Source organism: Lissotriton vulgaris, chromosome 8 (genome assembly GCF_964263255.1).
Source record: "Lissotriton vulgaris chromosome 8, aLisVul1.2, whole genome shotgun sequence".
In the NCBI taxonomy this organism is placed as follows: Eukaryota; Metazoa; Chordata; class Amphibia; order Caudata; family Salamandridae; genus Lissotriton; species Lissotriton vulgaris.
Genome location: NC_141696.1, coordinates 814,844,684 through 814,871,385, shown reverse-complemented (window position 1 = coordinate 814,871,385; position 26,702 = coordinate 814,844,684). Strand labels below are relative to the sequence as shown.

The 26,702-nt window shown below is 43.9% G+C and overlaps 1 protein-coding gene across 1 annotated transcript in view; it reads left to right on the top strand.

Moving 5' to 3' along the window:
• The window catches only part of SLC9D1 (solute carrier family 9 member D1), a 498,092-nt gene that overhangs the window by 96,120 nt on the left and 375,270 nt on the right, over positions 1 to 26,702 (top strand). The window contains exon 2 of the mRNA XM_086934696.1: positions 19,757 to 20,306. Within this exon, the coding sequence (XP_086790822.1) occupies positions 19,857 to 20,306 (450 nt within the window). The 5' untranslated portion in view covers positions 19,757 to 19,856. The remainder of the gene's footprint in view (positions 1 to 19,756; positions 20,307 to 26,702) is intronic.

Below are 26,702 nucleotides of genomic sequence, written 5' to 3'. Positions count from 1 at the left end.
CCTTTCTCTATTTTTGATGCAGTACGTAATCACGTCTGTTAGGGAGGCTCTTTCCATGAAGGACAGAGGCACAGAAGAGCGTGTTTTAGGTAAGTTTTCTTTCTTTTTTTAATTTTTTTTAAACCCTCTCCTTTGTTTTTTTTTTGGGGGGGTATGCCCCCCTTTTTAGGTCTCGCGACCTATCAATGCGCGCAAGCGCATTGAGCGGAGCGAGAATTCATGTCTTGAAAATCCTTGTCAAACCAAGGGCTTCATTCCTGCGGTTTTCTTTAAGTTCATGTGAATCACGTGACCAAACAAGCACGCGCATTCACGGCCGCACAGCACATCAAAGGGCTTCACCCACCGTGTGCTCTGCGGCTTCTCCTCCCCTAATTATTCATGGCTGGCCACAGGCCGGCCGTACTTTCAGTTTCCCGGCCTCTCCTCCCCTAATTATTCATGGCCGGCCGCAGGCCGGCTGTACTTTCAGTTTCCCCGTGTTGTTCTCTCCCTTGTTGACTTGGCAAACAATAGTCAAATCGTTTGATTTGAAATACTTTTAGAACACTATTTCTTGTTAATTAATTAAGAACAACCTATTTCTTTCCGGCGCAGCTGAACTGCTAATGATTTCCTGGTAACAGCGCCACAACGATGCTGATAGCAGCGAGTAAATGTGCATCTCCCAGCGTGCGCTTGATCCCGTCTAGAGTCTGCAGGCGGGCTTGTGCCTTCTGTCATGACTTCCTGCTGCTATCCACCCGAAGAGGAAAGAGAGAGAGTGAGAGCTTCTATGCAAAAGGAGCGAGTTATTGGGAAGCCTGTCGTAGATGCTTCTATGCTTCTATAGGTCATTTGCAAAGAGAGAAGATACGTGGGTCACAGGGTAGCAGATCGTGTGCAAGATGACCTGGTCATCAGGACCTGTGCAGCAGGAGGTCACATGCGATCATGTGTAGACTTAGCATGTCACTTCAGTCAGAGAAGTGAGAAATTTTGTGAAAAAGATACAGGGCCACGTGCAAGCTGAGGTCATTGCCTGTGCAACAGGCCATAAGCAGACGCCTGTCTCCATGGACATGTGCAGAAGACAGGCTGAAATAGATCTTACCAGAACCTCCAAGTGCAGTGAGAGAACAGGCGCTAGACAAGGTACATGTGGTCACTGGGATTCTGCTCAACAAGAAGCAAAGTGCCAGAAGAGCAGGCCTCTAGGAACTGTGCACAAAGAGACCATTTCCAAAGGGAGAATTTCACCATGACCAAGTGTAAACAGAGCAAGTCACCGTGGCCTTATATAGCAGGAAACTGTAAAATATATCACCAAGACCCTGCCCAACACGAAAAAGAGCAACAAGCCTCAGTCATATGCAGCAAACTATCAGGTGCCAGAGAAGCATGTCATCGTGGTTGCATTAGGAAACAAGCACTGGCGTTGCCAATAGGTCTCGCAGTAGGAAAGTTGGAGCTATTGGTTTTGTAAATGACAAAGCCCTTTATGTTTTTAAAATGAAAACAAAAAAAAAGACATTGTTATTTGCAATTGTAATAGCTCCAACTTTCCTACTGCGAGACCTATTGGCAACGCCAGTGCTTGTTTTTTTTCGACCTTTAACTCACATTACTTTACTACGTATTTCGTAGTAAAGGAATGCGTGGTAAAGGTTATAGTGGTAACCACGCATGCGTTGTAAAGCATGCGTGGTTAGTGCATTCGTGGAAACGGCTTCGTTGTAGTGGCTGTTTCCAGTGGATGCCCCTTGATTCCAATAAAGACACCGTAGGCGTCACTGGATTTCAGTAAATGTTTAAATGGGGTCCAAAGAAATCAAAAGGTTAAGAAACACTGCCCTAATGTCTAGACAGTAGAATATAATGTGTTACCCTGGTTTTACAGTATGTTTGTTTATATTTTTGTACCATGCTTTATTCCACATGGGGGTCTCTTCAACGTTTGCAGCATAACTGCATGATTCTGACTGGCAGTGATATCACCTGTCTAATAGCTCTCTCAGGGAATGGCACATTCTGTAGAGAGCGTCGGGGTGTCCTGCTCCCACTAGCTTGGACATATCTTATGTCATTACAATATTTCTCATTAAAAGACATAACCTGAGCCATTCTCTATCGAAATCAGAATAAAGCTGGTGCCCTGTATTTCATCCTGGCTTCGATTCATAACTGTGCTGTGACATTTTAAGGGTTAGTAGACCTTTTAATCCATCCTGCAATATTATTAATGCAGGGTAGTGTAGAGATCTGGGGCCTGATGTTTCAAGCAATTGTTTTTTCTTTTATAGTCACAAAGGTCACATTTCAGCATTTGCGATTGCAAAATGGCTTTTTTAATTGAACCAAACCAATATTGCGATTCTGTAACCTATTACTGAATCGCAATTTGGGTTTTATAATAAATACAGATTAGGCATTTGGAAGGGTCATGTGAAAGTCATCCCTTCCTAATACATACTCTTTAGCTTATCTAGTAATATTTTGCAACCAAACTCCGGTCACAGAACGTACATTTTTACCACCGGATTAAAAGTGGTGTTAAGTATTCGCATACGTGAAGGAGGGTCCCAAGGGGTACCTTCCCCTTTGTGAATATTAACAGATTTTTATTTTACATGCATGTAGTGGTCCTTGCAGCCACTGCCTGCTCGTAAAAAGAAAAAAACAACAACAAAAACAATTGTGTAGAAAAGTATTCATTTTCTGTTTTTTTAAATGCAGCTTGTTTTCGTTTTAGGAAAACAGGCAGCATTAAAAAAAATGATTTATTTAAAAACAGTCACAGACATGGTGATCTGTTGACTCCAGGAGACCACAGTGACTGTGACTTTAACCAATCGTAGAGGGTCTCAGTTTGCGACCTACCTCATGTGTACCAATGAGGCAGGTCGGATTGCGACCCACTGCGAATCAATATTTTGTGAACCAGTCTATTAATTCATAGCTTGGTTCAGAAAATACCAATGCATTCAGAAGTGGATGTGCAAATTGCACCCACTCCTACTAAATACATTTTAGAAGGTTCCTATTATGAATTCTCCTAGAGTACAAAAGCAATTAGAAATAATATTGAAGCCACCTTGTATTATGAGCTGTTTGCTGAAGTCATACGTTACTTGTCACAATTATGGCCATCTTGCATTTCGTTTAATCATAATGTTAAAAATAATCAATGATGCCTAATTCATGAACAATGCTTATTGACATTGAAAATATAAATGCTGCCAACACTGACCACTAACAAGCAACTGCACCAGAAATCCCTTCCTGATAAGGAAGCAAAAAATAAAAACGGGTAACGCAGTAAGATGAAAGTGTTGGTTCATAGGGCCCTGGCAGTTGCGCAGTGATGCACCTTAACCTGTAATCCAATCAGGTAGGTTATATTAAGACGGAACTCCTAAATTATAGAAATCCCTACCTAACATGATGTTAGATCCAGTAGTACCTCCTTCGGGGAAAACAGTTCCACCGTTTTACCAATTTGAAAGTAGAAAGAATGCACCATTCATATTCCTTGAAATGTATTATATCATTAAAATAATGCATGCAGCGTGTCCATCCATATAATGTAATTTATATTGTGTGAGTGGATGCGCCTATGGTGGCCTGGTTAAGAGAGCATTGGAAGATACCAATGTAAGCTGAGAACTGAACCAAGAGTTACATTTGCTCCACATACTCTGCGACTGCCCGTTCATCCAGATATACTGGGCAGGAGTAGTGCAAATATTGGCCCAGGTACACAATATGGTGTTCCCCTTAGATGCAAAATGGCTCCTACTGAATATAGGGGGTGAGACGTGCCCTAGATATCAGAGGCTGTGGCTTGTGGGGGGCACACTGCTGGATAAAATAAACATAGCACATGCATGGGGAACAGCTACACCCCCCCTCCCCAGGATCACGGATTGCGAAACCAACATGGATTGGTGCCAGTAGGCAGAAAAGGTGGTGTATCAGAGCAGGAGTTGCCTGCAGAAATGGGAGGAAATATGGGGCAATTAACGTGCCTATCAAGGCTACTCAGACTGCAGGGGTGTATGCGGGAGGGGGCGAGGTGCCCAGGCACGGTTGTGTTCCACACATTCCACATACTATCTGAAAATCTCCTACCCTGAAGAATTCGTCTCACTCAACTCCACCCTTTTGGATAGTCAAAACTGGCTAACTGGCAACCACCTCATGCTCAACACCTCCAAAACTGAATTCCTACTCATTGCTCTGCCTAATTACACCCCAAAGATCGACTACTGGCTGAAACATCTTACAGCCTTCAACTACATTCCCTGCATTATCTACTCTGCGAAATCCCTCGGAATCACACTGGATAAGCACCGGAGCATGCAGAATCATATTAGCAATTTAAGCAAGAGGGCTATTCACCAGATGAACACACTAAGGAGTCTAAAAACTTCCCTTCCACAAGAGGGCTTCAAGATGGCGGTACAAGCTCTGGTGCTGCCTAGGCTAGACTATGATAGTTCCATGCTCTGTGGACTTCCCAAATATAACTAGGCCCCTCTAAAAACATCCATTAATACAACAGCTATACTGCTCACTGGTTCAAAAAGAAACAAGCACATCTCCCCAGCCCTCAAATCCCAAAACTGCCTGCCATACGAGGCCAGAATACAGCTAAAGATAGCCTGCATGTCTCTCAAGCCTAACATCTCAAGACTCCCACGTATCTTGCTAAAAAAACAGAACTGTCTGGAGGTTGCAGACCGTCAAGACATGCAAGCTCATGGCTCTTAAAAGCACAGAGCTTTCCCAAAATGAGAACGAGTCACAGAGCCTTCCCAGGCGCTGCCCAAAGATCTGGAACTCTCTTCCTCCGGACATCCGACGAATTTCGTCCACGACTACCTTCAAAAAGGAAGTAAAAAAAAGTCCTAATGGCTAAGTTCTTGCCTTAATCAGCTCTGGCCCACTGTTCATTGATTTTTACCACCTGATTGACAATAAAATTGCTGGACTCCTTTGAATCCCAGTACTCGCCGGCCATGCTCATTTATGTAGCGAAGATTATACAATTTTCTTCTCCATGGCATGTATCCCACATACCGTAACTATGTTACACGACTATTTTGTTGTATTATGTATACTCTTGTAATTCCCGCCCAAATTGTAAAGTGCTCTGATACCCACCTGGGTCAAGTTTGCGCTATATAAAACTTTCAAAATAAATAAATAAAACCTGATTCGTAACTTAAATGTTAACGCTTCTAACTGTCAGAAAATAGATGCAAACTGTTCTGTTGTCTAAAAGACAGTGGACCTGCATCTTTGCCACATTTATTCGTATTAAGCCATGTGGAAGTTGATACAGGTGCCAAAGAAACGTACTTTCATTCTTTTTAAAGATTTAAAATGGAACAAATTATTTATGTTTAGATAATCAAGCAATAACCACTGCAACAGAAACACTGCATGTATTGATTCTTCGTTCCAACCCTGTGACATTATTTGCTAAGGGCATTGTTTTAGCTTGTATTTCTAGCCTTTACCCCGCCCCTACTGTTACCGTTCACCGCACTGCTTGGTAAACATAAAACTAGGATGTCCTGCTTCCCTCATTTAGTTATTTCTGACAGTCTTTTTGGCATTCATTTGGTTTGTTATAATAACTCTGAGCCTTAATGTGAAGATGTTTCCATCAGTGCAAGTAAAGGTGCCAATTGTCACCTCGTGTTTTCTGCTATTGAAGGGGACCATTGTTAAAATGTGGTCTTAAAATACCACTTCATTACGTCGGGTTTCAGGGTGCCTTTTAAAAAAACATTTTTTTTTTAGTTTTATATGGCGCGAACTAGACCCTAAGAAATCGTGTATCAGATTTCTGTTGGAAATCAATATTTCCGCGCTTTTTCCTTAGATTGTTTTATCCGTTCTGGTTCGGGGTAGTTGGTGCTTCCAACACCTTGACAGTGAAACTGTCACAGGCTTCCTCATACCATGTGCCTTTTCCTAAAACGGTAACCATTTTCACTATTTAATTGTTATAGTTGACATTTCTATTAGTCAGATTTGAAGTGCTCATAAGGTCGAACTTGAAGGCAGTCATGAAGTAAGTGGCGTTATAATTTCTCGGCTGTGAGCTTTTTAAAATTAAACTCCTACCTCTTTTTGACTCCCCTGCAGTTCACATGTAGGAGCCAGTTTTTTTCACATCTCTGATCATAGGCCTCGCCAGAACAAATGGCTTCCTAACTGTCCAGCCTCCTGATCGCAGCCCTGCACAGATACGTCTCCCTTTCGTCTTGGCAAAGCTCTAAAGATGAACGTTTGGCGCTATTCAAAACACATTGCCAGTAGTGGCCATCTTGCCTGTCACTGTCCTTATGTTTTTGCACCTATTGGCCAAAATGAAACTGCAGCACTGGCCTTCCATGAAGCACATCATGGTGTAAACTGATAAGAGTCATTCTCCCTAGGAAGGGTAAGACGGGGCTTGCTCGGAGCTTAAAAGAGGCAGAGGAGCTTGACTTTTGGAGGAGGCATTAGACTAGAAACCTAGACAGTGCCATGATGTGTCATCTTGCCAATCTAAGAAAAGAAACATTGAGGCATTAAGTGGGCAGCAAATCAGCTCTTGTGAGCCAGGAATAGGTTCATAGTTCTCTAAAGTAGAGGAAAAGAATGTTTAGGGATTCTGATATAGTTTTTTTAGAGAAACTTGCCAATTACTATTCAGGTGACATTCTACAATCTGCTGACTTGAGTCATGAGGCATAGTGCTGCTTGGGACTAAGAAATCATTAGGAGACTACTTGCTTGGAAGATTATTTGGGTGCTTGGACAAGGGCTAAAAAAATGTTACACCTGCTTCCTCTTGACTCTCTGGATCTGAAACGTTGCTCTCCGGATCAGGAAAGTTGACCCTCTTGCTGACAAACACATGAAGGATGCTCCAGCTCTGTTCCTGAAGGAACTTGCCTGGTCTTGAACTTCTTTTGGTGTGATGACAAAGTGTGGAATAGCAGAGGCAAAATGAGCTGCATCCGCCTAGTGGAAAACCAACATTACCAGTGGTTACTGGACTTTTGGCCGTAGCTGGGAAGGACTTGGGGTAACGTTTTATCCTCACTTGAGCATTTAGGATAGCGTCCAACAAGTATTTTCTGGAAGTTTTGGAAACTTTAACAGATAAGACTCTGCATACCTTACGATCGGAGTATATACTCAAACAGTACCTTTAAAACGAGTAAATGTTCAGCTGCAAGTGAATAAAACAGATTTTTTGGGGGGGGGGGGCAGGAGTTGTTTCTTTGCCAAAAACTCGGTCTACCACCCAGTGGCAGTCTTGGAAAGTTATTACCATCTCCCGTAAATGAGTACTTCCTATGGTTTTCTTTGTTGCAAAAGAGTCCACGCCATTGATATACTGGGAATACTCTCCCTGATCCTTACACTGCTTTTCTACCACACAGTGCTACTACGTTACATATTGACTACACCGAACCAATAGTACGGATGGTATATACTGTTGGCTTTTGAGAATATTTACAGACTGTATACTGTTACCACGTTATTTAAGAACTACACAGGACCTATAGAATTGATGGAATAGACTCCTCCAGCTATCAAGAATACCACAGCCCTGAAGAAGTCGAGGTATGAATTACCAAACGACAAAACACGTGTTGGCTGTATCAAGTTATAAATGCTGAATGAATGTACGCTGATTACATGCATTGAACATTGGCTGTAAATGAATTGGATTTCGTGTGGCCCGAACTGATGTCTCTGGATTAAAAGTGGGCAATGTTAACACTTGTGTTTACAACATTATTGGCATTTGACAAATCAATGAGTGCTCGGATTGGATTTTTGCTGTTTATTTGTTGCAAAAGAACCCCAATTCATTTTTTTAATGTCTCATTGTCCCTACCACAGATTTACTCAGTTTTTGTGTCATTCCATTTCTAAACATTTTTTGGAATTTATATATTGTTTATTTGTTTACTGTAATGTTTTAGTGTGATATTGCTACTTTTCAGACACTTTTCTTTATAGAAGGGCTTGCTACTTGTACCTTGCTACTAAGGGTACAATCAGAACTCACAGAAACCTGCTTTAACTTGTATGCCCGCGCACTTGTTTTGATCGTGTGGGAGCTAACCACAAGTCATATCAAGTCTGAGGCATCTCTACAGCATAATCTAACAATTCAATGTCCTACAGGTTGTCAAAATCATTCAGCTCATAGTTATTGCTGCTTTCAATACATTGCCGTTATTTACCTGTCATCCATGCGCTGCTATCAACTATCTGCCTGCTCCCATGTACCTGCAGCCACTCTTCACAGCAGTAATCTGTATACCCTTCCAAGACTAGACTCTTCACAATCTTGTGCACACTTTGGTCACCCTGGATCATGTACTAGGATACATGAAGGTTAACAAATGTGTAATGTTACACAGTATAGTGCAAGGATGTCTAAGACATTATTATACACGCACGTCCTTCATCCCATAGGATCCTGCGGTACTAGATGGGCTGGGTACTTGCCAAAATTTCTTACAATCCTCGACCATCCAATGGGTTTTCTTTAGATTAATTTATTGTATGTGGACAGGCTAAAAATCTGCCATGGATTAGGCCTTTCTGAACCTATGTTGGGCAGCTGAGGTCCAGTGCAGGTTGACCTCTTGACTACTGTAGCAAAGTTAGTTGTTAAGCTAAACTTATTTCAAATTAATTTAGCATTCTAATAATTTTGAATCCATGTATGTGATGCCTCTGGAATGTGTTATTTATTTTTTTTATTTTGAAAGTTTTATATAGCGCGAAATTGACCCAGGTGGTATTGATTCTCTTTAAGTTATTAGACCAGTAGTTTTTTTTTTAGGACTGGCGCATCAGCAACACACGTGCATCTTTGTATGAATCTGCCTACACTTGTATCCAGGTAGCTCCATTCTCTGCATGTGGTTACAGCATATGCATGGTGCCTGTACCACTGCTGTGTCAGAGCTCATCATCTAGATAGAACAAGTGTGTCCTCCTGTTCCCACTTTTTAGGTCTCGGCTAGCGTAGGCTGCGCACATGCGCAGTCTCGCTGGCGAGATTTAATGACTCTGAGTAGTGAGGATTAACCCCTCCCCTCTTCTCCATTGGCTGGACTCCTGAACGGCGTCCAGCCATTGGAGAAGAGGTCTCAGTGTTGTCATTCTCTCGCTGTAAGCCCTGTTCTTTTCGGACTGGGGGGCGTGTTTTTTTCAGTTTGTTCTACCCTCTTCTCCATTGGCTTGAATGGTAAACAACAAGTCAAAAACACGCCAGTTGTTTACATTCCAGCCAATGGAGAAGAGGGCAGAAAGAAAAACACGCCCCCCCAGTGTGAAAAGGACGGGGCTTAGTTCCTTCGTGTTTACCTCATCCTCGTCGCCTCCTCTCCCCCACCCCTCTTCTCACCTCTCTCCTCTCCTTTCTCATGGGCTCTCCCCCTCCCGTCCTGGCCGCTGCGCTCACTGGCTGCCGCTGCTGATAGGCTCTGTGTGTGCCCGCCTCTTGCCTGCTCCTCCTCCCCCCCTTCCCCGGCCAAGACAGAGCGTCAGCCCAGCCACCGCCGCCAGCCCAGCCTGAGACGCCTGCACGCCGCCCAGGCTCTGAAGCACACTCCCACTATGGCGTTTCTTCTCGAGCGGGAGAGCAGCGGGCCGCCTCCATTGCTGGTCGCGTGGTGACCGGGGTGTGGGTTTTTAATTAATTATGGCAGATGGATGAGTTCGGTTGGCCGCAGGTTTCATGCTCTTTCCCGTAGGCTGTTCCGTTGCCAGGTCGGTCAGTCCTTCATTTGAGGATGGGGCCGCCGTGAATTATGTGAAGTTAAATAGAGGCATCAGTGCTTAAGGCAACGAGAATTTACAATGATGTATTTGGATGACTTCATTGGCACTGCGAGCCTTCTTAATTTATACGAGGACTGCTTAAGTTCACATGCCTTTTCATGCATCATATAACGTTATTTCGCACACAGTTCTTGTTAAATTGTGGTATTGCGGGTGAAGCTCCAACGTACAAGCTGTTCCTCCGCTCACCTCCTGCCCCATTTACAACATACATTACGGTAATGCACGAGGGAAACATTTTGGAACAGCGCTCAGCCTCCCCTCCCTAGGCGATGCAACATGCGTGATTCTTTGCTACTGAGGAGAGTGTGCAACACTGCACAATTCATGAAAGATTTGAGCCCTCATCAATCCTGGTCTTATATATTATCCGCATCCTTGCTCTTTCAAAATGCCTCACAACTTCAGCTCTCCATCTTTCCATAAATCACTAGCACGGTGCTCATGTAAAGCGCCTCAATACCTTCGGGTCGAGTTCGCGCTACATAAATCTGCAATACAAAACATACAAAACAAAACGCAAGGTTGATTTACCTGTAACGTTTTTAATCATATCCTGTTTTTACATGTCCTTTCGTGTATTAGTATGACAAAATGTATACTCTACTATTGGGACCGAGGCTTTCATGGTAAAGAATCGTTAAACAGTTTAAAGCTGTTGTGGCACTTTTGGCTGGATTTTTTTTTATTGTATTTCCACATTCTGTCATTTTATACAGAATCATAAATGCCCATGACTTTGGTACAGAAATTCTAGAAACGCCAAGGCAAAACGGCGCATTGCAGCAGTAAGAGCCAGTCCCTGTTCTCCACTTTTGTTTAAGTTGAGGGGTATCCGAATACAATTCCGGGCAAGTCGTAAAAACATTCCAGTTCGTGGATTTTTTTGAAGGCGTTGACTTCCGGTGAACGCAGCTTTCTTCCGTGTTCTGTTTACACCATGGCACACTTTCAGTTTCTGCATTCAAACTTCCGGGGACTCGTGGGAGCGGATAGTTTCTAATTTCTTGGAAATGGAAGAACTCCAGCGAAGCCTCCTGCAGCGGAAAAGGCTGCCTCTGGTCACTTAGCTGCAGGTGGCCGATCTTTGGGACCTGCTGTTGCAGAAAGGGCTGTTCACTCAGGACATGATCGAAGACATTCGGTTACGGGTGGGCATAGCTTCTACGTTTTTGCTTTGCTTGTGTGTGACATTTTCATATTCTCAGTGTGTTTAGTATGGGTGAAGTTTCAGTACATTATGTGTAATCCCTAGAGTGACACATTTGAACAAATAGCGCTATTATGTGGTTCTACTGATGGGCACTCCAATGGCCATATTAATACACACAACTAACCAGACAATACAAAAATCACAAACTCTTCAGGGAAGTAAGTGCCCTGACTTACGTTCCGATCCCAAAGGGTCCACCCCCACCTCTCCAGGCACGCACCCACACCGCCCTCGGACACCTCAGTGGTGTTCGTGCCTGAGCTGCCTCTGCTCTGAAGCCTGGTAATACACGGTAGCCAGCCAGCTTCGGCTATGGGCCCAGGGAGTCTGGGGGGCGGGGGTGTCGCAGGCTCCGCTTTGGTCTGGGGTGGGCGAACGCTGGTCATGTCTGGACCACTGAGGGGCATGTTGTTCGTGCCTGCGCCGCTGCGCCTCTGCGCCTCAGAGGCAGATCAAAGACTCATCTGGTGGTGGGCGGGAGTAACGCTGGAGGAGCCTTTTGAAGTTAGATGGAGAGTGAAACTTTCCCTAAGGCACAGCTCCGCCACATTCAATACTGTGTGTGGCTCTGTGTGTGGCTCTGTGTGTGTGTTTGTGGCTCTGTGTGTGTGGCTCTGTGTGTGTGGCTCTGTGTGTGTGTGGCTCTGTGTGTGTGTGTGTGGCTCTGTGTGTGCGTGTGGCTCTGTGTGTGCGTGTGGCTCTGTGTGTGCGTGTGGCTCTGTGTGTGCGTGTGGCTCTGTGTTTGTGTGTGGCTCTGTGTGTGTGTATGGCTGTGTGTGTGTGTTTGTGTGTGGCTCTGTGTGTGTGTGTTTGCGGCTTCGTGTGTGTGTGTGTGGCTCTGTGTGTGTGTGGCTCTGTGTGTGTGTGGCTCTGTGTGTGCGTGTGGCTCTGTGTGTGTATGTTTGTGTGTGGGTGGCTCTGTTTATGTGTGTTTGTGTGTGTGTGGCTGTGTGGCTCTGTGTGTGTGTGGCTCTGTGTATGTGTGGCTCTGTGTATGTGTGTGTGGCTCTGGTGTGGTTGTGTGTGTGTGTGGCTCTGTGTAAATGTGTGTGGCTCTGTGTATGTATGTGCGTGTGACTCTGTGTGTGTCTGGCTCTGTGTATGTGTGTGTGGCTCTGTGTGTGGCTGTGTGTGTGTGTGGCTCTGTGTGTGTGTGTGTGTGGCTCTGTGTGTGTGTGTGGCTCTGTGTGTGTGTGTGGCTCTGTGTGTGTGTGTGGCTCTGTGTGTGTGTGTGGCTCTGTGTGAGTGTGTGGCTCTGTGTGTGTGGCTATGTGTGTGGCTCTGTGTGTGTTTGTGTGTGTGGCTCTGTGTGTGTGTGTGGCTCTGTGTGTGTGTGTGGCTCTGTGTGTGTGTGTGTGTGTGTGGCTCTGTGTGTGTGGCTCTGTGTGTGTGTGTGCGTGTGTGTGTATGTGTGGCTCTGGGTGTGTGTGTGGCTCTGTGTGTGTGTGTGGCTCTGTGTGTGTGGGGCTCTGTGTGTGTGGCTCTGTGTGGGTGTGTGTGTGGGGGGGGCTCTGTGTGTGTGGCTCTGTGTGGGTGTGTGTGGGGGGGGCTCTGTGTGTGTGGGGTGGCTCTGTGTGTGTGTGGGGATCTGTGTATGGATTCAAATGCAATAGGTCTCGCATTTGCGAGAGATTAAAGTATTGGCATTGTAAATGACAATGCCATTTATTTATATGTTTTAAAAACAAAAACATAAACAAAAATAATGTCATGAGCTATGCCAATAGCTCTAACTTTAACAAAGACGGGACCATTGTATTGTAAATGCTTGTTTTTTCATGTGCCCTCACCGACCACTCCCATTTCCTTTCTTATGCGAGGTTTGTATGATATTTGCCAATGTTTTGTCGTAATCGCCTGGTATTTTGTACGTTTTTTCTGAAGATATCGGATCAGTCTCTCAGACGTCATTACTTCGAAGTCAAAGCACAAAGTGAATCCGCTTTCTTGGTGCAGCCTGTGTAGTTTATTCTATAGATGAAAGAATAAACGCTGCAATGTAAATGTTTTTATGTGTTAGTAAAGTCAATAGGTACAGGCTATAAAAGGCCCAGCTACTGGCTTTGCTAATATTTTTTAGCATCCATTCGATTGACCAGCACTCTTGTGGGGTTTCTTTAAATAAACGAAAAATAAAATTAATATTGGACCTTCTAAATGAGAACGATTTTGGATCTATGAAACCTAGAAAAAAAATAGCCCACAATTGAAGTGGTATTGTTTATTACCTGTTTTCAACCATTCTTTATTGGGGCGAGGCTCCTCACCTCTTTTAATCACAAGAATGGGAAAGTTTCATCCTAATGTGCGGTCTTTGTGATATATTAAAGTGTCCCTCAACTGAAAGTGTTTTCACAACAGCAAACCAGTTGTGGCTGGCAAAGATCTGGGGAGGCAGGGCGGGGCTGAGGGGGTACAGAAAATAAATATAAACGTACTCCTCGCCGCATCTCTCCACCTTTGTCTCCCTGGCACAGAAACAGAGCAACCAGGAAGCACACAGTTTTCCCTAAGCAAATCACAACGCTGCAATGCAGAATTGTGATTGGTCCTACATTTTTTTTTAAAAATGTTATTGAAGTTATTTGCATCATCTTAAATCGAATACAGAAAATATAAATGTAAATGTCACAAAAGTACTATTGACATTATCATTCTTTCCAATATAAAACATAATGTACAGAAAGTTACTCGAAATACAATCCCCAGATTTTTTCAAACTTTTTTTATCCCTCCGACCCGTTTTGCATACATTTGTTCACTTTTCCTGACCCTTTTCATTTTATCAAACCACTCCTGAAACACCGGAACCTGTGTTGAACGCCAGTTCTGCAATAACAATGATCTGGCAACTGACATTACAATGTAAACTTGTTTTGCCAAATGATCTGAAAGTTTACAATCAGGATCGAACCCAAACAGCAATAATTTTACGTTGCAAGAAACCGGAATCACATAGTGTGTTTTAAGAAAGACAAAAATTTCGTCCCAGAATGACTTAATTTTCGGACAGTAAGCCTTTATATGAGACCAATTGGCTGGATCGCATTGAAAACAACTAAAACAATTAGAAGACGTATTGTCATACGTTTTGGCGATAACTGTAGGAGTTCGGTATAAAAGCCATTTGCTGAAGAACAACATTGTATGCCAATTGGCACCACTTAATAATGCAAAGTTAAAATTATTGATAGTCAACGCTAAATTTTCCTGTGCATGCCATTTTCGTATAGCTTTAGAGCTCAGCTCTCCCTCCCTGCTTTGTGCTAAACAATGTTTCCATTCCCCGGGTTTCTTTATTGAGACATTCACAAAGAGATCTTCTGCCAGCGGGGAACGGATGCTAATATGACTGGGGTCTAATTGGGCCAGAATTTTATAGATCACATTATAGGACCCGATTAACAAAAAGTTGCCAGGAATTAAACGTATCATTGCATCAGCAGCTAACCAGGACCCATTCCTCATGAAATCTGATAGCGTTTTAAACCCAGCGCGACCCCAGTTTGCAGTAATAATAGGGTCAATTTTGATCCCTAAAAAAGCAAAAGCACCAATTAAGGGCGTTGTTAAATTAATGCAGCGGAGGGAGTATCTCTTAAGCATGGCATCCCGTCGTTTGAAAAACCAAATCAGGGTCTTATATCGAACAAATGTAGGTGATTTGGGCACAAGAAGGGGGGATGGAATCTGAATCTCTAAACAAATGAACTCAAAGAAAACATTTATAAATAGGCCCACACCTGGGATTGCATTTTTAAATCTGTCTAAATACTGCGCAAAGTATGCATTATAATAATCTTTTAGATTTGGTAATGAAAGGCCTCCATGTTCAGTCTCTTCGTATAAAGTCCCTATGGCAATTCTATGCGTTTTTTTAGCCCAGATAAATGCGGAAAACATAGATTCTACTCTAGAAAAAAAAAGCTCCAGGTAAAAAAACAGGGATAGTGGAGAGTAAAAATTTTAAAAGTGAGAGTATTGACATTTTAATCAAGGCAACCCGGCCAAGAATAGATAGCGGTAATGGGTCCCACCGAGCAAACATTGAGCGGACCTTCCGAAGCAAAGGAACAAAATTAAGTGTGTATAAATCCTGAATTATGGGAGAAAATAAAATCCCTAAATATCTTTTAGATTTTGGATTAATACAACCGTACAGATCCGGATGTAATACTGGGTCTGCCCACGCAAACAAAAATTTCTGTCTTTTTTTTATTCATTCGATAGCCCCCTAGAGCCTCAAATTCTTCGAAAATCTGAAGAGCTTGTGTCTGTGATTGAAGATCCGGTTTAATTAGTAACATAATGTCATCCGCATATAACTTTATCTTGGCCATGGAGATGACCGGGGGAACACTCTGTACGCAATTACGAATAGCTACTGCAAGTGGTTCAATAAAATAGGCCAAAAGAATAAGAGACAAAAGACAACCTTGCCTAGTTCCCCGCTGAACTAAAATTGAACCTGCTGAAAGTTTATTAATGATTATGTTGGCTGTAGCACCTGTATACAGATTCTGTATTAGATTAATAATTTGTTGTGGAATCCCAAAATATTTCAAAATAATAAAAAGTGTGTCCCAAACCACAAAATCAAAAGCTTTTTCTGCATCTAATAGTAGAACCAAAGCCGGTAACCCCCATGACTCAAAATAATCTAATGCCTCAATCAAAAAATGTGTATTTGTAAATAATTGCCTTCCTCTAATAAACCCATTTTGATCGGGATGGATCAAATCAGCCGTAATATTGTTAAAGCGAAGTGACAGTAATTTGGTGGCAATTTTATAATCCAAATTTAGTTGCGTGATCGGTCTGTATAATTAGGGTCCCTAGGTTCTTTCCCTTTTTAAAAAAAACTAACGACCGTGCCCTCTTCATGAAAGGATGCGGGAACTTGCCCACCATAGAGCATAGAGTTTAGGAGTAACAAGAACAAATCGGAGAAAGAACTAAAAAAGACCCTAAAAAACTCGGCAGGAAAACCATCCAGGCCGCAGGCCTTACCCAATGGGAGATCTTTAACAACCGATTCCAATTCCTCCCTAGAGAATGGGCTTCGCATAATTAGTTGATCACCTGATAATAGACCCGGGAGTGCATATCTCCCCAGAAAATCAAACAAATTTTGATGGTCAATAGAATTCTGTGTACTATAAATTTTATAATAATGGGAGAACATTATTGAACTTATTTCTGCCTGATCTGATGTCTCTATATAGGTTACTGGACTTTTCAGAGAGTGTATCAAATTCGCAGCAACTTGTTCTTTGGCCTGCCAGGCTAAAAATTTACCCGTAAAGTTACTTTCTTCATAGACTTTTTGGGTTTGTCTACGAAAAACCTCTTCACTTTGAGCGAAAAAATAGGCACTAAGTTCCCGCTTGGCTTCACTAAGCTGATTCTGAATGTTACAAGTTGAATTGCAGTATTGTTGTGCTGTTAAAACCTGAATTCTTTGTAACAGGGAGCTCCTTATATTTTTTACAGCGAGCCAGTCTGCTGCATCTTTGCTTATGACTATACCCCGAATAAAGGCCTTCAGGGAGTCCCAGATAATGTGTACGGGAGCTGTGCCTGTATTTCGGGCAATAAAATCCGTAATCTCTGATTTAAGTGTAGCAACCCAGTTTATCTCTTGTAAATGTGTTTTATTAAAGATCCATCGTTTAGGAATGTTAGTATTGTCTCCCACATCAAATTCAATAACCACCATCGCATGGTCTGAAAAACCATTATGACAAATTTTCTGAGAAGAGAAATTAAGTTGCCTAGAGGCCAAAAAAAAAATCAATACGGGAGGATGGTTTGAACCTGCCCGACCAACAAGTAAAATCAGTTTTCTGTGGATTTTTCAAGCGCCATGGATCACATAGGTCCAGAATTGACATATTGTTTAGCATAGTCCTAAAAGAATTAGGTTTAGACTGTCTCTTGGAGGATGTGGTGGAATCTAAATTAAGGTTCATAAGTATATTAAAATCGCCACCTATAATAATATCCCCTCCCACCAATAACAAAGACTGAAACATAGCGTCATAAATCTGAGAATTATCTTCTATAGGGGCGTAAAAACTGACAAAGGTAATAGGCCTTTGTTGTTTTTTAATACTACACGAGGCCCAGCACCAACGACCTAGACCATCCTCCTCCGTCTGAATAATTTCAGCCTCAATATTTTTGTTCAAGAAAAGAGCGACTCCCCGTTGTGAAGTGATGGCGCATGATAAACCACGAAACGAAGCCCATGCTTTAAACATCGAAAAATCAACCTTTTTAGCAGCGGAGAGATGGGTCTCCTGCAACATTACAATAGTGGGATTCTCAGTCCTGATCCATGACTCTATGGCGCACATTATTTTCTTATTATTGAGACCATTTATAAAATCGCCACCTATAATAATATCCCCTCCCACCAATAACAAAGACTGAAACAGCGTCATAAATCTGAGAATTATCTTCTATAGGGGCGTAAAAACTGACAAAGGTAATAGGCCTTTGTTGTTTTTTAATACTACACGAGGCCCAGCACCAACGACCTAGACCATCCTCCTCCGTCTGAATAATTTCAGCCTCAATATTTTTGTTCAAGAAAAGAGCGACTCCCCGTTGTGAAGTGATGGCGCATGAAAAACCACGAAACGAAGCCCATGCTTTAAACATCGAAAAATCAACCTTTTTAGCAGCGGAGAGATGGGTCTCCTGCAACATTACAATAGTGGGATTCTCAGTCCTGATCCATGACTATGGCGCACATTATTTTCTTATTATTGAGACCATTTACATTAAAAGAAATTAATGTCATCCCCGCTTTAGTAGACATAACACATATTACAGTTTATATGCACTAAACATTGCGACAGCATAAATAGTACAATCCCAGCTTTTTCATATGCAACAATAATCTTAAGAAGGAACTCTTCCACTAAAAAGAAAGCTGGTGCAAAAAAACGTCACTATTTTCATCTTTTTTTATCCCAACCACCTGTGCTCGCCCCCCAAACTTCACCCGTGGCCATCCTCCTGTTGCCCTCACCCACGCCAGCCACTGAGTCTTAACCCCTACCATAGAGGTGTCTTGGTATAACACCCCATAAACTCCCAAACACCCCTCCCATGGTCCTACATCTTAGCAAATGAACCCTCCTAAGACATCGTGGAGAACAAAGTTATGTCGGCAAGAAAACTGCATTTATTCAGTGTTCTTTTTTCCTTTCCAAGCTTGTCACTTCATTTGCTAAGTATATTATTTTAACTTGCATTACTGATGTAGTTTCTTGAGTGAATGCATAATAGGTCACATGAGTAATAAGGCCATATGCAGCTATCGGTGAGTTCGGATTACATAATAAACTAGTGGTTTGTTTGCAAATGCCACCAGATTCCCTTTGTACCTTAAAATGTATATTGAAAAAATCAATACAACTGAATTAATATGACGGAGTGACTCATTAAACCCCATCTATCTAAAACTTGTTTCTGTTCGGTTGTTGCACATGCTTAAAAACAGTCAAATAGATTGATACAAAAGAGCCACGGTGTTAGAGGCTCATAAAGGTGTACAATAATGATTATAAGTACATATTTATTTCATGTATGATCTTTAGTCTTTGACCATTATTTTTCATACTATCCGTAGCCCAGGTCCACAACCATATATTGGGCCACAACCCATTTTTGTTAATGGCTACCAGAATCACAGCATGATAAATCAGGACAACAGTACTCATGTTACCCACTATTTCTTTTAATTTACATGTTTATTTTGGGGCGAATACTGTGTTGTTTTTTTCAACAGAAATGTTAAATGCAAACAGTAAGTGAAATAAAAGACTATAGTGTTTGGCTGTCTAAAATAAAGATAAGAAAAATACCCAATTGTGCAGCTAAGAATGTACAATAAAAAATACAATTTGTTTTGTTAAAAACATTTTTTAAAATCTTCTGTCAGTAGAAGGGAGAGTGTGTTCAAGCTATTATCTGCAAGTTGCAGCCAACAATGGCCTTTCCTTGAAATGAGAATTTTCAGTTATTGTATACTTTTCATGAACAGAATGTAAATTAAACTGTGGACAATGATAAAGATGTACAAAGGAGATGAAAACCCTGTCTCACAGGCATCCTTGAAATATTTTCAATTTCTCACCAAAGTACACAAATGTATATTTCCAACACAGTGTTTCGCATTCCGCCTTCCTCTGGAACTAAAAGATTGCTTAGTAAGACCCGCTGAATCCTTCTGTAAATTGCTTTATGTCAGTTAAGCAATGGAGTGGTGGACACACAAATAAACTATTTAAGATGAATGCCTAGCTCAAATGGTTTGTAGAAAGATAGGTCTTCTTTTTAAATTGAATTTAATAAAAATTGTAGATTCTACATTAGCATGGCGTAGCAACTAAACACCCCAAATTGCATACCTAAAAAGCCTGCAGTTGATCATAGAGCATCAAGGGCCTTTATTCTTTATTCTTATGCCCTGGGGCAATTCCATGCAGGTGCTGCAAGCAGGATTATGCCAAACCTAATACAGTGGATCATTATTTGTGTTGCTGTTCTCATCATTCACCGCAGTGCGACTGAATTATATGATCAGTTCTAAAAGCCCAGGCATTGGCGGACTATGTGCTTTGTAAATATTGTTTCTCAATTTGGTCACCTTACCTTATTACTTTATTTTTTTTTCAGAAGTTGAGCTGCACTCTGAAGATGCAAGCAGTGTGTGGTGGAGGCATTGTTACTGTGTCTGAATGTACATGTCTGGTTGCCCTGTGGACAAAAACACACAATGAGGGCACCCTGCGATGTTTGCATTCTGTGGCTCATGACCTGCCTGCTACCATTCCAGGCAGTGAGAGGTGCAGAACATAACAGCGTAGCGAAGCATGCAATAAAACTGCACCAGGGCAAAGGTGCAGCAGTCACACAGCGCAAACAATGGCTCTTTGGCAACTGCAGGAAACTCTCTACACTTCTTCACCATAAGAACGTGGTCCTCAATAAGTTAAAGAGTGCCATCAAAGCGGTGGAGAAGGACTCCAGTCTCTCGGATGAAGAGAAGCTTTTCCAGGTGCACACGTTCGAGATCTTCCAAAAAGAGCTAAATGAAAGCGAAAACTCTGTATTTCAAGCAGTCCATGGGCTCCAAAGGGCCTTGCAAGGCAACTACAAAGATGTTGTGAACATGAAGGAAAGCAGCAGACAGAGGCTGGAGGCTTTACGAGAAGCTGCAATAAAGGTGAGAGCTGAACGGCATGGTCCCTGGACTCTATAAAAGGTTCTCTATTTTCTGTAGAGCAAATAAGAGAAAAGTTGGTTCTGTATTTGTATTTAATGCTGTTATCTAGAAGGTAAAGTAGTGCTGTACTTCTTGTTTCAGTTTCTATATTAGATCCATTTAGGCATAAGTAGACTGCTTTCATCACTACCCTGAAAGCTAAGTGTTTAGGCCCTTTCTGCTAAAATCTAAGGGTAGGCTAAATTGTAATTATGGGTGTGTGAAATTACACCTGAGATACTTACCACACTCACATGGGTGGTGCAAAATGTGCCATTCCAATGTGACTGGTGACTTTACATTTTGTATTTAAAATAAATAAGCAAAACATTCCAGTTCCGGGTGTGACTCAGTGTTCAGTACTCCAAGCTGCCCTGAAAGTCCCAGTGAGGACTCAGTTTAAACTTCAAGCCCAGTCAGGGCTACAGAAGGTTTGTTCAGTTGTCCCCCTCTGACTTGATTTGCACAGATTACAAGAATTTTTGGTGAACTTCTCTGTATTACTAGGCAACGGTGTGGGTGATTTGCTGTATATCTGGCGCCTCTGATTCCTATGGCCTAATGGCCCTAGGCCAGAGCTCCAGTGGGACCCACTTGGTTAGGGCTCCCCTGCATTACTGGTCTGAAAAGACCTGACTGGGCTATGTGTCAGAGCTCTGGTGGGCCCGGGTGAGGACTCCTGGGACCTGGGGGTCTGTGAGCCCATTAGTGCCCAGGATTGGCTTCTAGAGGATTAGGGTTAAGCTCTGATCAGACCTCCGGTCACTGTTCTGGCCAGACCGTGGTCAGGGCCTAAGAGTTACAAAGCCTATAAGAATGGGGCTCCACGATTTCAGAACGAACAGTGTTTTGCAATAGGGGTTGTCCCAAAAAATGGAGTAAGATTTGGGGGGCATGGAATAAATATAGAGGAGACATTTGTGACCCACCCTCAGATGATGATAGTTCCAGCTCTGATTCCGATTGATGCATTGGAAATAACGAACTTTCTGACAGCCTATGCCAAGGGCTGCTGGATTCAGATATACTTGTACTTGTGATATTGCCATAATAGTTTCTGCTGAAAGACTACTGTGCTTAATTTGCTATGTATCTTTACTGAACATTGTGTCGCACTGTTTTGAAAATGCAAATATTTTTTTTTAAAAAGAATGGGGCTCCACAGGGTCGGTGATCAATAGGCCCAGGGAGAAAGCCCCTGGGCTTGAGGACCCTTCTCTGACTTGCCTTGTCAAAAAGTACCCAGGAGCGTGTCCTGCGTGCCTGGGAAGGTCTCCTCTGCTTGGCCTGGTTAAGACCCTCTGACCATACCCCGGGTCAGAGCTCTAACTGGCCTGAGGGTGGAAGCCCTTTATCCTTGGGCACCATTGTCCAACACCCTGTGCAGCAAAGTGCCCAGGACAGGATCCCCCTGGCACCGAAAGTGCTCGCCTGCTTAGCCAGATTAAGAAGCTGTGAATGGGCCCAAGTGCAATAGCTGCCTGGAGTGGAATAGAAGGCCCTGTCCCTGGGCTCCATTCTCCAGCCCATCGCGTCACTTACACCCAAGGGTTGGGTCCTGCAGTCTCAGGTAGCTCTTGCCTGCTTGGCCAAGTTAAGAAAGTCTGATTGGATCGTGATTCAGAGCTCTGGTTAGCCCAGGGGTGGAAGCACCTGACCTTCCTTTTACAGCCTGTGCCTGCGATCGGGCCCCTCAGCCACCAGAAGGGCTTTCCTGCTTAGCTGGGTTAAGAGACTCTGACCTGGACCCGGGTCGGAGCTCCGGTTGGCCCAGGACTCTATTTTCCAGCTGTGTGTCAAAGTGCTGAGGAGGAAGTCCCACATGCCGGTGGGCGGCTCCTCTACTTAGTCACAGTGAAAACTTGTCTGGGCTCCAGGTCAGAGCTCCTTGAAGCCGCCCACAGCTTAGTGCCAGAGGCCCTGCTCGGGCTCTGGCAATCTGGCCCAAGGAGTCCCTCAGAATCCTTTTCGTATGACCTGGGTGACCAGATGGCTGACTTTCAAGACCAGAAATCTGGTAGCACACTACAAAGGAAAGCATAAGACAGAGTCAACCGGATGGCTGGCCTTTCCCAGGTAGTTCAGTGAGGCCTCGATTGTCTTTGGAGATCCAGCCAGGGGTGCCGGAGGTTGAATGTGGTCGCTCAGATGGCCTCCTCGGTCACTTAATGTGCTTGATTCCAAGATAGGCTGGTGGCTTTCCTCTGGATTCCAGATTGGTAGGGACAAGGTACTAGGGACCCTTTTGCCATCTGATTGCTCTCCCCGGGGGCTTCGAGGGCCTGAGCCGGCCTGTCTTAGGACCCTAGTGACCCAGTTCTGTGTCTGCATTGCACACCTGTCCTGAGGTTTTTCACTCCAAGCCTGCCTTCCCTGAAAGCAGGAAGGGATGCAAATTGACATTCTTGTTCAGGTCAGCCTGCTTCAGGATAGTCTATACTCTGACTGATTGGGTACACTTAGGCCGTTTAGGGATGGAACCCTTGACCAGCCTTAGCTGTTGCTTAAAGCAAAGAACTTCCAACCCGTCAGGCATTGTCTGACTCTAGGTTCTGCCTTTTATGGAGAACCTCCTCGAGCTCCCTCTCTACCCAGCAGAGCAAACAGCCTGCCAGCTAACGCCCCCTTAGTGGTCTGACTAGAGTAGATGGGGTTAGGTGGTGATAGTTTTGGATGCCGTCTGGCGGCCCGCACCTGGTCTATTTCTGCAGCAGTTCAGAATGACCGTATCATGGGGTGTCCATGCCGTCACCCCTGCATCTCGCTTAGTCTGCACCTCCGGCCACCCTTCCTTTCTGTTGTTACGAAGCAGGCTTTGTACTTGGTGCCTGTGTGACTGCCCTATCCACCCAGCCCCCTGCAGGCAAGCAGGGACTCCTACAGCAGGCTGCCAAGGGGTGCCACATGGTAGTGCTGGACAGGCACATGGCTCCTCCTGCCTCCAGCAGGCGTGGGTACCTTGTTGAATCTGCCAGCAGCATATGTTTGTGTCACAGATTAAGATTTACACCTGAAAGTACACATGGCCTTACAGTGAAACTGTGATTGCTCGTTTTTTTTGTTGAAAATTTTTATTGAGTTTAAATCGTCCTGAATCACAAAAACAGCACAGTTATAGCCGAATCGCTGTTCAGTGCAATCATTCAGAACCAGAATACAATGTAGACAATAACAGTTTTCACATATGTAAAATAATCTCAATTGAATGGTAAACGTTAAAAGAAATGATACAATCCTGTCCAGAAAAGAATATGTTCACAGCTGAGATTTACGCTAATACTCATTGTACTGTGTTTGGGTTCGGATAGAAGATTCTCAATAAGCAAACTGTAACAATAAACTCTTCAAGTTAACCTCCCACCCTCCCAGGTCACATATGTATAAATTCTCCATCTCTGCCATGTATCACTTGGCTTACTACATCTCATAACAGGTGTACTACACTGTTCTCAAGCTGAGATTGCCCTCCCGTTGTACCTCTACTTCCATTCCATCTTTCTCAGCTTGCGTTCCCTCTGACATTTGCCTGGTGGGGGCCTCCCCCATGGGGACTTCTGAAATCAAGACATACCAAGCTCCTGCATCCTCTTCTAACTTCTCATCTCTCCTGACTCGCTTCATTCGAATTAGTTCTGCTGTCGCCCATTCCCTTAAGTCTTTGGCCCAAATTTCCACCTTGGGAGGTTGCAAACCCATCCAGTCATTCGCTATCCTCCTCTTGGTCAGCACTAGCCCCTGTTGGAGGAATCTACGTGTAAGCCTTTTCCCTTTAGGGCTGGGGAGAAGGCCCAAAAGTAGCTCCCAGATGGCTTGGGGCAGCATCCACCCCGTTACTTGCCTCAAGCGCTCCAGTTTCGACCCCCACAAGAGTTCCAGCTCCGGGCATTCCCATAGCATATGTAAGAATGGGGCCTCATTATACCTGCACTTGGGGCAATGGGCAAAATGATCTGGGTATATTTTATGAAGTACTCCTGGGGTCAGATAGGTCTGATGGACAATATTAAATTGGGTGAGTTTAAATCTGGTATTTGAGCTGATCTGTTTAACCCCTTTGTGCACTCTTTTCCATTCGGAGTCTGTCAGGGGTTCCTCTAATGGTGCATCCCATTTGGCTTGGACCAGTATCAGGCGTGCATCAAGATTTCCCATAGTGCATATAGATATGAGATACCAGCCTGCGACCTCCTGCCAAGGTCACAAGGGCTTGAAGGGTAGCGGTTATGGGAGGCTCCTCCGCCAACATCGGCCACAGCTCCCTTGCCACCACCAAAATCTTTGCATATTGAAGGTACTGACCTCTGCCCAGCTCATACGTTAATTCCGCCTCTTCCCTGGTAAGAAACCGCGGCCCCAAATACAGATCTCCCATTATACAGCAGCCTCCCTCCACCAATCTAGTAATGGACAAAGTTTGGCTCATTTGCTTGAACGGTACTACTGCCCACAGCGGGGCCTCGGGGCATAGAGTGCTCTTCGCTCCGCAACCTTAATTGCAGATTCCCGGGTGGAGGCCACATGCCTAACAACATATGGGAGCCGTTCGGGCACCCCTGAACCTAACATAATGAGATCCAGGAGAGGATTCCCCTGGTGAGTACCCATCAATTGCGGCTTCTCCCTGTTGTCATTCTCGTCATGCCACTGCACAGTTTGCTGAAGCTGGGTTGCCATATATTTGAAGTCCAACCTAGGGACCTCCAGTCCTCCCTGCTCCCACATTCTCTGTAATGTATTCAATTTCAACCTTTTCCTTTTGGTCCCCCATAATAGCTCAACCAACAGACGGGCCAACTGGTGAAAGTACGCTCGTGTTATGCGGTAGAGAGAGTTCTGCATAACATATAAGCACCGCGGAAGGACCACCATTTTTACTAGGGCAACACATCCCATCAGAGATAATGGCAGATCTTGCAAGAACCACTGATTTGCGGATACCCCCCACACATCTTCCCATGTTTTGTTCCAAATAAGCCACCTGCGTGTGTATCAGCCGGACCCAAGATACCGCACAGAGTTTTTGATCCAGCTCATCCCCACAATGGGAAATTCATCCTTTTCTATATCCCTCAGGTTTCCCATATGAAAGAACTTAGACTTCCAAGGATTAAGGCAGAGGCCTGATATCGCACCGAAAGCAGTTAACTCCTGATGGAGATCTGGGAGCGCCTCCCTGGAAAAGCGAAGGTACACCAGTGTATCATCAGCACACATTGACACCATGTGTACCATTGTACCTAACTGAATACCCCACTGCACCATCCTGCTTCTAAGTGTAATCGCCAAAGGTTCCATCGCAAGCGAGAAAAGGAGCGGCGACTGGAGCTCTAAACTATCAGATACTTGATAGCGAAGGCGGACATGAGCCGTTGGTGTAATATAAAGCAGTTTCAACCAACTCAAATATTTTTCCCCCAATACAAGTTTAGCAAGTGCCGCCTATAAGTAATCCTATTCAACAGAGTCGAAGGCGTGTCAAATATCTAGAAGACACCGGGCGCAGTCCGTTTCCTGTAAGTTCGGCGCATGCCGACATGCGCGAGCCGTCGGAAATTATGTGTGGTGTTCCAACCAGGGACAAACCCGGCCTGGTCAGGGTGGACCAGTCGGTTCATGTGTGGCAGGATTCGTGCCGCCAGCACTCCACTCAATATTTTCTCATCAATATTCAAAAGAGATAAGGGCCTATAGGAGCCCGGGTACAAGGGATCACAGTCTGACTTAAGAACCATGCATACTAGTGCTTCCATCATGGTATTATACCCGAGCGAGAGCCTCATTAAAAACTTCAAGGAGATGATCCACCAGCTGAGGTGCAAACGTTTTATAAAACTCAGTTGGGAGGCCGTCGCTTCCAGTCTTCAGTATCTGTCTCCTCAAGGGTAGGCAGCGTTATTGCATTAAGATAGTCCTGTAGTGCCTGTTATCGAATAGGGGCAGCTGTCCTGCACCTTTGTTGCAAGTGAGGCGCTAATTCTTTGAGAATCGCAGCTTGTGTATGCACCACTTCCCCTTTATAGTTACGAAGTTGTAGCACAGGTACCTGTTCTGTCTCCGTACGAATCAATCGGACCAAGAGCGCTCCTGACCTGTTCCCCTCCATATATAATCTTTGCCTGTAAGTGGTCTATTTATTCTTCTCCAGTCTCTACCAAGCCTCAATTAACTCCCCTTTAATCTGCGTCCACTCTGCCATATTGGTTGGAGTCCTATTTAGAGTGCTCTCTAAAATCTTTAATCGTGCTTCCAAGGTATCAATGTCCGCTTTGAGTTGGTGTTGAACCCCATATGTAGTCCTCATGCAGACCCCCCTAATAACGACTTCTATAGCCTCCCATTCAGTGGATCTGGTGGTCT